This window comes from Myotis lucifugus, unplaced genomic scaffold (genome assembly GCF_000147115.1).
Source record: "Myotis lucifugus unplaced genomic scaffold, Myoluc2.0 scaffold_194, whole genome shotgun sequence".
NCBI classification, from domain to species: Eukaryota; Metazoa; Chordata; class Mammalia; order Chiroptera; family Vespertilionidae; genus Myotis; species Myotis lucifugus.
Window position 1 is genome coordinate 1,360,726 of NW_005871242.1, and position 13,881 is coordinate 1,374,606.

Consider the following 13,881-nt stretch of genomic DNA (forward strand, 5'->3'; position numbering starts at 1 on the left):
TGTATGAATGAAAAAAATACTAAAAATGAAAAAAGCTAATACTTTGGAAACAGTTTGACATTTCTTATCCTTCATTTATGGGTTAGCTCAGCCTTGTGTTACTCATTCAAAGGGAGTAAAAGAGAAACTCCTGAGTTATCCTAGGTTTTTATTTTTAAATTGTGTTCAGGAAAGAAGGTAGAGACCATGCTGTTCATAAATAAAACAACAATATTTATAACTTTAAATATTTCTTCAGCAAAGTTAAGAAAATAATTAACTTTATTGAACCTTAAACTATTGCAAATCTCAAATTTGATGAGGACTACACAGTATTGGCTATATTCTTAAGAGTAGTTGAACATAAAGATAGCTTTGTAAAGCCTGTGTTTCATGTATAAATGTATACACATTTTCTCATCAGGATGCACCCGCTGCTGCTCGACAGCAGTTTTACACTGACATGTACTGTCCAGTCTGTTTACATCAAGCCTCCTTCCCTGTGGAAACAAACTGTGGACATCTCTTTTGTGGTAAGCAAGCAGTGCTGTACTTGGTAATAGTGACTCTTTGGACCAAGTCTCATATGTGGATTGCTCCAGATATCCTGCCCTACTTATCAGCCACTTTTACTTAGTGTCTCTGCGTTCAAAGATGGAAAAAACTAGTTATTCAACTTCTCAATAAACAGAAATATGTTTCTTTGAATAGTAATTTAGGTATATCAATACCAGGATGGATTGACTAATTGTTCATCACTTTTTAGGGTTTCATTTATTATCCATCTTTCCCAAGGCAGGACGGTTCTTCTCTCAAGGACCCTGCCCAAGACCTCTTAGCTCTACTATTTTTTAGTCTGAGTCAATACAGATAGTTCTTAGCCTCTTTTTTTTTTTAAATAAAGTTTGTGTTTCATTTAAGGGGCATTCAATTTTTAAAAATATATATTTTTTATTGATTTTTTACAGAGAGGAAAGGAGAGGGATAGAGAGTTAGAAACATCGATGAGAGAGAAACATCAATCAGCTGCCTCCTGCACACCCCCTACTGGGATGTGACCGCAACCCAGGTACATGCCCTTGACCAGAATTGAACCTGGGACCCTTCAGTCCCCAGGCCAACGCACTATCCACTGAGCCAAACCAGTTAGGGCCTTAGCCTCTCTTTCTTGACCTCAAGAGGTTTGGTGATGGAGAATGAGAAACCTAGAGCATGTAGTGGGACAAAAAGGCAATGTTGATTTCACTCTTACTTAGTATCAGTAAGAGGTGCTTTCTACCCTCCAGAAAGATTTCATAGAGAAGAATGAGATGCCATATAGTCATTGCTTGTTATGGTCATATGAGGTTGGGGAGAGTCAGTTATTACATGATAGTTAACATATTTCAGTTCACCTAACCCCATAAAACCAAGGCTCAGAGGTGTTAAGAAATTTTACAAGGTAAATCTAGCTGCTAAGGGACAGAGGTAGTTTTAAATGTACATCTAACTTCAAACTCTAGCTCAATTCTACTCTGATTGGTGGCTTATACAACTACTCTCTACTTAAGATTTATCCGATTTTTCATTGTAGTAATTCTTTGTTTGAACAGCTATATTCAAGATAGGATTCTAATTGCTCCCAAAATGCACACAATTTCCATATAAAGACTAATTTAAAATGTAGCATACAATGACCTTTTAAATTACTTTTGTTTAAGATTCATTATATAGAATTCTTAGGTATATAGTGTTACTGTTTATGTTGTTAGGGATGACATACGTATTTGAAATCCATACCAGGTACTGCAGGATTTTCTGTACCTGGTGCTAATTTAGTAAGTACTAACCAACCCCATTATTGCCTCATCCAGTAATTCCAACTTCTTTCTAAGGTTTTTGCCTAAGCAGCTAACAAATTATAATTATCTGTTGGAAATGCTAATGAGGAGCAAAATAATGAAAGATCAGATAGGGAGAATTAAATGGCCATCAGAGAAAGCAGATACTTCCCCCCACTCTCAAATCTCTGGTAGATATTCCTAATCAGTTGGACACTTTTTCTGAGTCTGGATATGGACTCCACCATCCTCTAACACAGTACTCCAGGCAAGTGTTAGGAATCACTGAGGTTTGGCAGGCAAGGTGAACTCTGTTTGCCAATCCAGGCTTAAGTAATTCATTGAGTGGATAACCCAGTCAATTGAAAGATGGCTGTATTGTGTTCTTGGTTTTACCTTTGGGTCTGAGGTAATAGGGTAGATTGCCTCTGATATCTTGCTCTACTTGTTAGACACTTTTATTTACTGTCTGTAAGTTCAAAGGTTAAGAAAACTAGTTATTCTACTTCTCAATAAACAGAAATGTGTTTCTTTGAATAGTATAGTTCAAGTATACTGATACCATCAAGAGCACTTTAGCTTAGTTTCTATATATGGAACTAGTTCTGTCCCTTTACGGGGAGTTAGAAATGATGCAGCAGCAGATTTTACCTTACTTGCCATTGTAGCCATCATTATTTTATTTAATTCTCCAGCAGTCTTATGAGGTCTTATTCCCATTTTACAGATAAACTAATTTAGAGAGATTGTGACCCAGATTAAAATAATTGAGTCATCTCTCCCACATCCTGTTTAGGTGGATCTCTCTTCTTAAAGAAGGGGAAAGTTGAGAAAAAGGAAACACATCAAGCATGTCATAGCAGATGTGTATGAACTGAAGTGTTTAATTTACTGGACCGTAGTTTCTCAGTACAGGCAAGTGGCTGTTATATAATTTGCAAAACAAGGACACCTACACCTCAATTTGTGGAAAAGAGATGTGGGATTAAATAAATTCAGCCCGGGCCAGGGTGGTTGGAGCGTTGTCCTGTGCACCAAAGGGTGGAGGGTTTGATTCTTGGTCAGGGCACATGCCAGGGTGGCGGATTCCACCCCACCCCCACCCCATTGGGATACATGTGGGAGGTGGCCGATTGATGTTTCTTTTTCACGTTGATGTTTCTCTCTCCCTTTCTCTCTAAAATAAATTAAAAAATGAAAAAAACATAAGCTCATGTGTCAAAACACATTGAACTTTTTGAGTTAGAAGGAGGAGATAAATCTAAGGCATTATTACAAATGGTAATAATAATACTAACAGATTTATAATAAGTTTTGCTTTAATATAGTTTCGATATGAAGTTAGATTGCTCAAAGTACTTAATATTATCTAACACAATACTCTCAAGAGTAGGGGGAAAGTATCAGATAAAAGATTGGTTAGCTTTTAAATTCATCTTTAAATTGTCAAACCAGTTTTTCCCCACAGTCACTGGAATGTCCAATTTGTACAGCTTTTGCTTAGCCCAGTGGTTTGCTCACCCGTCTCCTCTTCCATCCGTTTCTTCTTCTGGTGATTGTTCTTGCTATTCATAAAACCTGAAGCGTCCTCCCTCCTGATTTTTGCCCGTCTAAATTTTTGCTATCCTACAAAGTTCAAGTCTTTCTCCTTTGCAGGTTACTCTCTAGCACATCCCAGAAAGTTCTCCCTCTCTGTACTCCTTTTGTACTTAAAATTAATATTACACAGTTCAATATTTACATACCCTCTGATTGAATTAACTGTGTCACCTTGGTCTCCTCACTTTGATTGCCATTGCTTCTTCTAAATTCTGGACATTTATTTGATCTGGAAGAATCAGAATAAGAAACACAGGAGGCTAAGCTATGTTGCCAAGGCAAGAGTAAGAATACAGAGAAAACCCTGGAGGGAGGAGGGAGACATGAAGCACTTAGTTCAGATTCACAGTGGAACCTGGATGGTCTGCAGAAAGGAAAATGAATCAGACCCTTAAACATCAGAAAATATTTTAAAATATTTCTTCTTCATTGTTACTGGTCTAAAATGTAGTGCGTCTGCTTTCTGAGGTCTTCTCTTGGACTGTGCCTAGCTGTTTTGCTGCCCACAAACACCTTCAAGCAAAAAAATCAAACTCATCCAGTACAAAAGTGGATTCAATTACTGAACTGGATTATAAACTTTATTAGGGCAGAGAGCATGTAATCTGTATGATTTTGTTCCTTTTTCACACTACTTAATTACTGTTATTAATACTTAAGTAACTTGGCTTTCAAAACTCATAAAAAAGTAAGAATTGTGTTTTTGTAACATACTAGTATATATGAAATTTTGAACAGAAAATTTAGGCTGATTTTTTTGGTGTAATTTATACAATGATGTTTAATCATTGTTTTATTTACATAGGAAATGCAATCTTCTAATAAGCCTCAAAGCATTGAAGCAATTAATGCATGCTTGCTTTTGTCTAAAAATATCTATATCTTAACTGGTATTTTAAATAAAAATGTTTTTTAGCCGGGCCGGCATGGCTCAGTGGTTGAGCATCGACCTATGAACCAGGAGGTCTCGGTTTGATTCCCGGTCAAGGGCACATGCCCAGGTTGTGGGCTTGGTCCCCAGTGCGGGGCATGCAGGAGGCAGCTGATCAGTGATTCTTTCTCATTGTTGATGTTTCTATCTCTCTCTCCCTCTCCCTTTCTCTCTGAAATGAATAAAAATATGCTTTAAAAAATGTTTTTTAATAGCTGGGAATTGTTATTAGATTTGAATTTGCCTGAAGAGATGTTGGATGAAGTAAAAATAAATAAATAAATAAGATGACACTGTTCAAATATTTTAGGTATTTCAAACATCACTATTAATTTTTCCCCCTTTAGGTACCTGCATTATTGCATACTGGAGATACGGTTCTTGGCTTGGGGCAATCAGCTGTCCAATTTGTAGGCAAACGGTAATGTTTGTATCCAGAAAGCATCATTAATGCTAGTTCATTTTGTAAATCTTTGTAGTTTCTGTATCTGAATTCTGAATTATTTTGATATTTTTAGAATTTCCTTTATCCAAAGCTTCTATGATGTTATTCCATTATTTTTATGTCTTTAAGACACCTCAAAAAAAGGTAATCCCTTTGAAATTCTTCAGTTGTAGGAAAAACAAATGGTAAGTGCCTAGAAAGTCTTTGTTGTAATACCAGCAAAGTAATAGCTGAACTAGCTAATCAGGCTTAAGCAAATATCCCTCATATTTCTTATGGGAAAAAAAATGGTATTTCCTTTTTAACTTATTTTTAATCTGTCCTTCTCCAGTAAGGGTCCAGATAGCTTTAAATAATGAATAATTTTTTAACTGTTTTTTTTTTTGAAACATAACCACATTGAATTATCCAGAACAGATCTGACTGTTATAGTTAGTCTAGAGCTACCTCAGGAGGGAGGCAGTAAATTTTCATAAACATGTATTGAAGACTGAAATGTCAGCACAGATGGGATTGCCAGATTTTCTCTGTTTCTTTGACAAACTGGGAAAAGCAATATACTGAAAATTCTGAGAAACTGAAGTTCTTAGTTTATTTTAATTAGTAAATATAGCAAAATAGTCCAGAGACAGAGACGCATCGAACAGACAGTCAAACTTCAGAGGGAAGGTGGGGGGAAGGGGGAGTGCGGGTAAGAGATCAACCAAAGGACTTGTATGCATGCATATAAGCATAACCAGTGGACACAGACACTAGTGGGGTTAGGGCATGTGCTGGGGGGTTGGGGTGGCCCATGAGAGGTCAATGGGAAAAGGAGACATATGTAATACTATATGTAACACTTTAAACAATAAAGAATTTTAAAAAAAGATACGCAAAAAAAAGCTTATCTAATCATAAAAAAATATATAGCAAAATAGGACATTCTCTCAGTTGTATATAGTTTTTCATAATTTCCTTTTTATTTTATTTTTCATTTAAAATAAAAATATACACCTTTCTTATAATGAGTTATGAATATGTAAACAGACAGCATCTCCCTAGGAAGTCTTCTAGTATGTAAAATAAAGCCCTAAAAAGGATAGTTTCCAAGTAAAGATGTCAAATTAGATGTATATATTTACCTTTGCTCCCTCTTTTTTTTTTTAAATATATTTTATTGATTTTTTACAGAGAGGAGGGGAGAGGGATAGAGAGTTAGAAACATCAATGAGAGAGAAACATCAATGAGAGAGAAACATCTATCAGCTGCCTCTTGCACGCCCCCTTACTGGGGATGTGCCTGCAACCAAGGTACATGCCCTTGATCGGAATCAAACCTGGGACCCTTGAGTCCGCAGGCAGACGCTCTATCCGCTGAGCCAAACCGGTTAGGGCCCTTTGCTCCCTCTTATTACCCCACTAAAACAACAGTAAAGGATACATTTTTTAATATATATATTTTTTATGTTTAGAGAGAGAGGAAAGGAGAGGGAGAGAGATAGAAACATCAGTCGGGTGCCTCCTGCATGCCCCCACCAGGGATCAAGCCTGCAACCTGGGTATGTGCCCTGACCGGGAATTGAATCGGCACCTCTTATTTCATAGGTTCACACTCAACCACTGAGCCACACTCGCCAGGTGTAAAGGATGTTATATAAAGACACAAACCCACAGACACCAAAAAATAAAACAAAATGATATGAGAGGTGACAATTTTTCAAAAATTCTTTGTAAAATATGACAGACATACAGAAAAAACCACACTAAACAAAGAAGTACAGCTCATTGAATTATCACAAAGCAACTCTTGAGTCATCATCACTCAGGTGAAGAAACAGAAATTGGCCAACAGCCCCAGAAGCCTCCTCATGACACCTCCCAAATCTTCAACCCTTCTTCCTCTCCTATAGGCAACTTCTGTTTCACTTTTATCATAAGCATTTCCTTGATTTTCTTGGTTTTATTATCTTAGCATACATCTCTAAGATTATTTAGTTTTATCTGATTTTTGGAATTTAAGTAAAACCATATGGTTTACACATACGCGCGCTCGCGTATATATGGGGGGGGGGGGGCAAAAGTAGATTTACAGTTGTTCATATGGAAAATAATACAATAATTAAAAAATAATAATACAAGAATAAACTCAGTGTCTCACATACTCATAACTGGAAACCTTTTGCCCACTCCCGTATACCTTTCAGCCTTTGTCCTAACTCTACTTCTCTCCATTACTGCCTTCATCTTTGGTGTAGGGGAGGTTCAGGGCTTTCTTTTCTTTCCTTCTTCCTTCTACATTCCCAAATTCTGTCTCTTTCACATTTGACTCTTTATCATATGGTCAGGTGGAAAATCTTTTGGGTTTTTTTTTTTTTTTATACTGCCTCTCTGGATGATTTTATATCTGACACAAAGCAATCAACACTGAAACTTATTTGCACTATCACCTTTCATCATCTTTAACTATCTGCCAGCCACACTGAGACCAGGCCCTAGGTCCTGTGTTAAAGAATTAGTTCCACCACCCGCAGCTTTTCGCAGGGTATATAGAAGTTATCAGGTGGTATCCTTTGGCCCACCCATAAATTGGCTAGAGGCTAGAAAGATGGAGATAAAGTTGTTTCAATATAATAGCTTTTGGTTTTCTAACTATAGAGTAATTCATCCTGGAGGCAAGACAGGCGGCAGATACCTGCTTCACTTCCTGTTTCCCTGGAAATAATAACGCATAGGCTGATGCCTCTGGCTAGAACACACTCACCATTTCCCTCTGTGAACGCATACACTAACACACGCATGGTCCTACCTGTGTTTCAAGGGCTAGCTTAAGTTTCAAGATCTCTGGACACTGCAGGGAGAAGTTCTTACTTTCTCGAGCACCATTATAACACCTACCACAGTGCCTTAGAATAGGCTGTTGAACAGGTCTGCCTCCCCTTCTATCTTGGGATTGTGATCACCAATGGGCAAGGCCATGTCTTCATTTTTTTTTTGTATATCAAGCACTTAGCACAGTGCCACAATAAGGTGCTCAATTAATATTTATTTAAAGAGTGCACTTGACAGATTCGTGAAGAGATAACAGTACGTGCTCTTCCTTCTACTGCCTGCTGTTAGTCACTCCTTTGTTCAGCTGTTGGAGAGTATGTGGGTACTGGGAAGCCCAGGTTTTACAGCTGAACAGAGGAAGGACAGAAACAACTGCTGGCCTTGGCCAGTGTGGCTCGTTTAGAGCATTATCCCGTACCCTGAAAGGTTGTGGGTTCAATTCCCAGTTGGGGCACATACCCAGGTTGCAATTCGGTCCCTGGTTGGGGCACATATGAGAGGCAACAGGTCCATGTTTTTTTCTCTCTCCCTTCCTCTCTCTGAAGAAAAATAAACAACCAACAAGAGCTAGATGACTCAAACCTAAATCTGTCATTGTACAGCAACCATTTCTATCGGGGTTTTCAAGGTCTACATCAGGGGTCCTCAAACTTTTTAAACAGGAGGCCAGTTCACTGTCCCTTAGACTGTTGGAGGGCCGGACTATAGTTTAAAAAAAAAACTATGAACAAATTCCTATGCACACTACACATATCTTATTTTGAAGTAAAAAAACAAAACGGAAACAAATACAATATTTGTATTTGCATGTGGCCCGCGGGCCGTAGTTTGAGGACCCCTGGTCTACCTCTTCAGATTACCCAAATGTGGTCCTGGGATATTTGTGTATCCTCACCTTTACCATGAAGGAAAATGGGTTAAATGTACTATGTTATATAACAGTATCAAGAAGGAACTTTTTTTATTGTAGCAGGGCTAGGTGTTTGAGAACGTCCTTGCACTAAGTTAATCCTTGTATTATGGTTGGTAATATTCAAATACCAGTGAGGATAAGGAGTCATGATTTTAATCAAAGAAGAGATCCCCTGTTTTTCTCTCTCCAGGTGATATATATATTTTACGTCACTTTGCTCCCGAATGTTTTCTCATCATTCTTACATCTTCAACTGTAGAGAAGTACTGACTTTTTTCCTAGTCTGGACTGGAAAATATTAGAACCAGTGTTTGGATAAGGTGCCCGTTTTATTTTATAGATGTTCAAATTAATTTTGCACTGGATTTTATAGTAGGCAGTGATCTTACTTTCCTCCCCTGTGTTGCCTTTATTAAAGGAAATGAGTGAAATATAAATTCAAAAGTTTCTCTCATTTTACTGAATAACACAAAATGGAAAAAAAAACACCATGAATGCTGCAGAAAGGTATAACTTTTTTTTCTGTAATATTATAGGTAACTTTATTGCTACCAGTATTTGGTGAAAATGACCAGTCTCAGGAAGTTGTATCATTGCTTCAAGATATTAGTGATTATAACCGGAGATTCTCAGGGCAGCCCAGATCTGTAAGTAACATTATAGCAGGTACAAAGTTAGAGGGAACAAAGTGAAAGTATAATGATACTTCTCTTTGGTAAAGTGAGCTTTACCAACAAATATTCTTTGACTATGAAAAACCTCATTGTTTACGTGTGTTGGGTAAAGTTTTTGCTTTCATCAGTGTTGTCATTCATTGAGTTACAGCTTTCCCAAGAACTACAGTGTTTCTATCTTAAAAAAAAAAAGGCATTGTAAAAGCCTTTTATGAAAGAGATACCTGCAAAAAAGCAATAGGAAAAATTGGAGGGAGATGTAAAATTATCAACTCCTCTATGATTCTAAAATAGGGTTTGTTTTATGAGAAAATTACAACTGAGAACTGCTGGAGAGTTTTACACTTGTGTTTTACTCAAGTTATTTACCCTAGCCCCTGTTTGAAATGTTCCTTTAAGTAACCCTCTGTGTTATCTTAGCTATTCAAGAACATTCTACTTTTAAATAACATTAATTCTACAGTTGACCCTTCCCCTTAAAAAAGGCATTTGATAGATTAAAAATTGTCATGTTTTATTGTCTCATTCAAGTTTTCTCAAAATCTAACAGAAATCTAGAAGTGTATGTATGACTGAATATGTATTTCAAAAACCAGAATATACTAAGTACAAATTTAATGCATATATGGAAAGCACGGACCTCTCCTCCGAGCTCTAGACTTTGTATATCAACTGCTTAGCTTATATCTCCACTTGGATGTTCCATAGGCCTCTCAGACTTAACATGTATAATATTGAACTGATTCCCTCCCTAACTCAGTTAACTCTTTTCTCACTCTTACCGAGCTCCCCCTCCCCTCAATCCCCTCATCTGATCTGTAAATAAGTCATACCATTTCTTGTCTTTTGGGGGACTCCTGTCATTTTTACTTTATAAAAATGTCATGTCTCTGGCTATTATATTAGTCAAAGTCACCATCATCTCTTGCTTAGGACAGTTACCGTGGCCTCTTCACTTTGATGTTTTTCTCTGTGTAGCAGGCCAAGTAATGTTTTTAAAACATAAGTAAGGCCATGATGCTTTTGTATTTTAAAATTTGCAATTTTTTGGCCTGGCTGGTGTGACTCAGTGGTTGAGCATTGGCCCATCAACCAAAAGGTCACGGTTTGATTCCTGGTCAGGGCACATGCCCAGGTTTTGGACTCAGTCTCCAGTAGGCAGTGTGTAGGAGACAGCCAATCAGTTTTTCTCTCTCATCGATGTTTCTCTCTATCCTTCTCCCTTCCTCTTTCTAAAATCAATGTATTTTTTAAAACCTTGCCGTTTTTTGTAATAATGTTCCATCCAACTCCTTACTGTGGCTTCCAAGGCTCTGCATGACTTGGTTCCTCCTTCCCTCCCTAACCTCTTGTGTCACCCTCCCCATCCCTCACCATACTTTACACTGGCCTCCTTTCAGCTCTCAGAACAGCTCCCAAGTCCCTCCACATAAAAGCCTTCACATGTGCCATTTCCTGTTTGGAATGATTGTCCCTCTGCTCTTCCCATGGATGACTTCTCATCCTTCAGGTAGTTGTTAACTGTTTGAATCCCAAGCAGCGCAATCGCGCTGCTGAGATTTTATGTCGAGAAAACATACGATTCGTTTGAGTCCCAGGGGGTATTGAAAAAACACTGTCGAAGAATCCCAAACAGCGCAACCGCGCTTTCTCTAAATGAGTACGAAAAGACCCAAACAGCGTGATAGCGCTTGTTTTATTTTATGTCGAGAAATACCAAGCAGCGCGATTGCATGCTTGGGACTCAAACGGTTAAATAGGCTGAGGCAGAGGTCCTCAAACTTTTTAAACAGGGGGCCAGTTCACTGTCCCTCAGACCGTTGGAGGGCCGGACTATAGTTTAAAAAAAAACTATGAACAAATTCCTGTGCACACTGCACATATCTTATTTTGAAGTAAAAAAACAAAACGGGAACAAATACAATATTTGTATTTGCATGTGGCCCGCGGGCCATAGTTTGAGGACCCCTGGGCTGAGGCTTTCCATGACAACTAAGGTATTCTCTATTATTGCCCTCTGTACATTCCCTTCATAGCATCCGTCACAAAGGGCACTCATGACTTGTTCCTTGTCTTTCTCTCCGTAGACTAAAAGCATCATGAGAGGAACGACTGGGTTTATTTACTCAGTACTGTATTCTCACTGTGAAATTCAGTGTCTGGGATACAATAGGCCCTTAATGTTCATTGAGAAAATTAATGAATTATCCTTAAATTAAGAATTGATACTACTACTCCCAGCCAAGAATATAAGCTATTGCTCTGACCGGGTGGCTGAGTTAGTTGGAGCATCATCCTGTATATCAAAAGGTTGTGGGTTTAATCCCTGGTCAGGGGCGTGTACGGGAGGCAGCTGATCGATGTTTGTCTCTCACATTGATGTTCTTCTGTCTCTCTCCCTCTCCCTTCTTCTCAATAAAAACATATCCTTGGGTGAGGATTAAACAAACAAAAAAAAACATGAGCTATTAAAATGCTTTAGTGATAAACAACTAGTGCTCTTATACTCCCTTGCTCATATTCCTTATTCTGTAATGTCATGTCTATTTAAAGGTATACAGTTTCATCTGTTGTGGATGATAATGGTTAAATATTAGATGTTGAAGCAACAAGAAAAACAATCCAATTATTCTTGTCCTCCTTAGTTACTTGGGAGCCTCTTCTGCTATTTTTTAAAAATACATTTTTATTGATTTCAGAGAGGAAGGAAGAGGGAGAGATAGAAACATCAGTGATGAGAGAGAATCATTGATCAGTTGCCTCCTGTACTCCCCACACTGGGGGTTGAGCCCACAATCTGGGCATGTGCCCTGACTGGGAATCTAACCTTGACCTTCTGGTTCATAGGTTGACACTCAACCACTGAGCCACACCAGCTGGCCCTCTTCTGCTATTTTCCATCCAGCACTTTAACATATCCTTCAGTGACACCTGTAGGATGATTCTTTGAGAAATCAATGTTTCAAATTCAAGAACTACCACTGGACTTTAAAAAAATCATTTTAAGATATTCATGTTTTTAAGTGTGAAACATACCATTGCTCAATTCTTATTTTTGTGTGTGTTAGGTATGTATTTAATGAGTAAGAAAGCTTGGTATGTGATGAAATTACAATTTAATAAAGACATTTAGCTCTTACTTTGATATTACCTCATTCAAAGTTGGAGTAAGATTGTGATTAATATACAAACATTTCTTAGTAACTCATTTCATATTTCTTGTCTAATTAGATTTTATATAAATGATGCCATATGAGCAGTGAAAAATAGCTGTGATAACAGAAAAGTATTTGTTAGAATATTTAAAGTAATTTACCATAGATCTTGTAAAAACTGAATAGGTGTTTTACTTTAAATATTGATTTCTTCCATAGAGAATAGAATAGAAAATTAACGTAGGAAGTGATTCTAAAAAGACCATTTTTGTTCTTTTGTGACCAGTTTTCCAAAAGGATTTACAAGATTTTCTTTATCTGGTGTTTTTTTGAAACTTTTTTCTGCCTTGGCCAGTGTTGCTAAGTGGTTAGAGTGTCAGCCTGCATACCAAAAGGTCACGGGTTCAATTCCCAGTCAGGGGCACGTACCTGGGTTGCAGGTTCAATCCCTGGCCCCATTGAGGTGTGTTGCGGGAGGCAACCAATAGATATGTGATGTTTCTCTCTCTCTCTCCCCGCCTCCCAACCTCCTTCCCACTATTTCTAAAAATCAATGGAAAAATATTCTGGGATAAGGATTAACATAGAATAAAATAAGACTGTTTTCTCATCACTTACTCAATTATTCCTATTTTTGTCTCTATCTCCCTCTCAATTATTTGACACTTAAACAAAATATATACAATAGAGTTGGACTTATGACATTTATACAGATTGTTAAAAATAGCAGCTGAACTGTGGGCAGTGGAATGACCACAGGAAGTGATCTGCTTCCTCTGGTCAGTTTCTCTTGCATCTACCAACCCCTGGATAATAAGATAATGAAAGAAGTTGAAGAGTCATGGTAGGTCATTAATACACAGGACCTTACTGGTAGATCATATAGTCAACTAATAACTACACAAAACAACTGAGAAGTTTGGAGTCGGAGAATAAACTGGCTTGCTAAAGGTCATACAAGTACAGGGTGGGGTAAAAGTAGGTTTACAATTATTTGTATGGAAAATACAGTAATTAATAAATAAGAATTATATTTTGTGCACCCACAACTGTAAACCTACTTTTGCCCTACACTGTAGATATTGGGACTATCTTTTAAAAGCTTTATTTAGAAGTAATTTACACGCCAGAAGCCTGTTTTAAAGTATATAATGCAATGACTTATAGTATATTTAGGGTAAATATAATCTAATTACCACTATGATATAATTTTAGAATATTTCATTCTCTGAAAAGCTTTAATATTCTCTTACCATTATCCTCAGCCCTTCCCCTCTCCCAGTCCTTGGAAACCACTCATCTATTTTCTGTCTCTATAGATTTTCTATTCTGGGTGTCTCATCATTTTATTTGAATGAGATCATACAATATATGGCCATTTGTCTCTGGCTTATTTCACTTGGCATGTTTTCAAGGTGCATCCATACTGTAACATATCTCAGTACTTCATTACTTTTTGATGTATTTTTTTTTATTTTTCAATTACAGTTGACATACAATATTATATTAATTTCAGGTGTACAACATAGTGATTATACATTTATATAATTTACA

The 13,881-nt window shown here is 37.4% G+C and overlaps 1 protein-coding gene across 4 annotated transcripts in view; it reads left to right on the forward strand.

Moving 5' to 3' along the window:
* Positions 1-13,881, forward strand: part of RNF170 (ring finger protein 170) — a 41,754-nt gene that overhangs the window by 13,295 nt on the left and 14,578 nt on the right. For 3 of the 4 annotated variants that reach the window (XM_023760801.1, XM_023760803.1, XM_006097026.3), the window contains exons 4-6: positions 404-512; positions 4,677-4,750; positions 9,035-9,145. In XM_023760801.1, coding sequence (XP_023616569.1) covers positions 404-512; positions 4,677-4,750; positions 9,035-9,145 — 294 coding nt within the window. The remainder of the gene's footprint in view (positions 1-403; positions 513-4,676; positions 4,751-9,034; positions 9,146-13,881) is intronic. The other variant, XM_023760802.1, reaches the window with a different exon arrangement.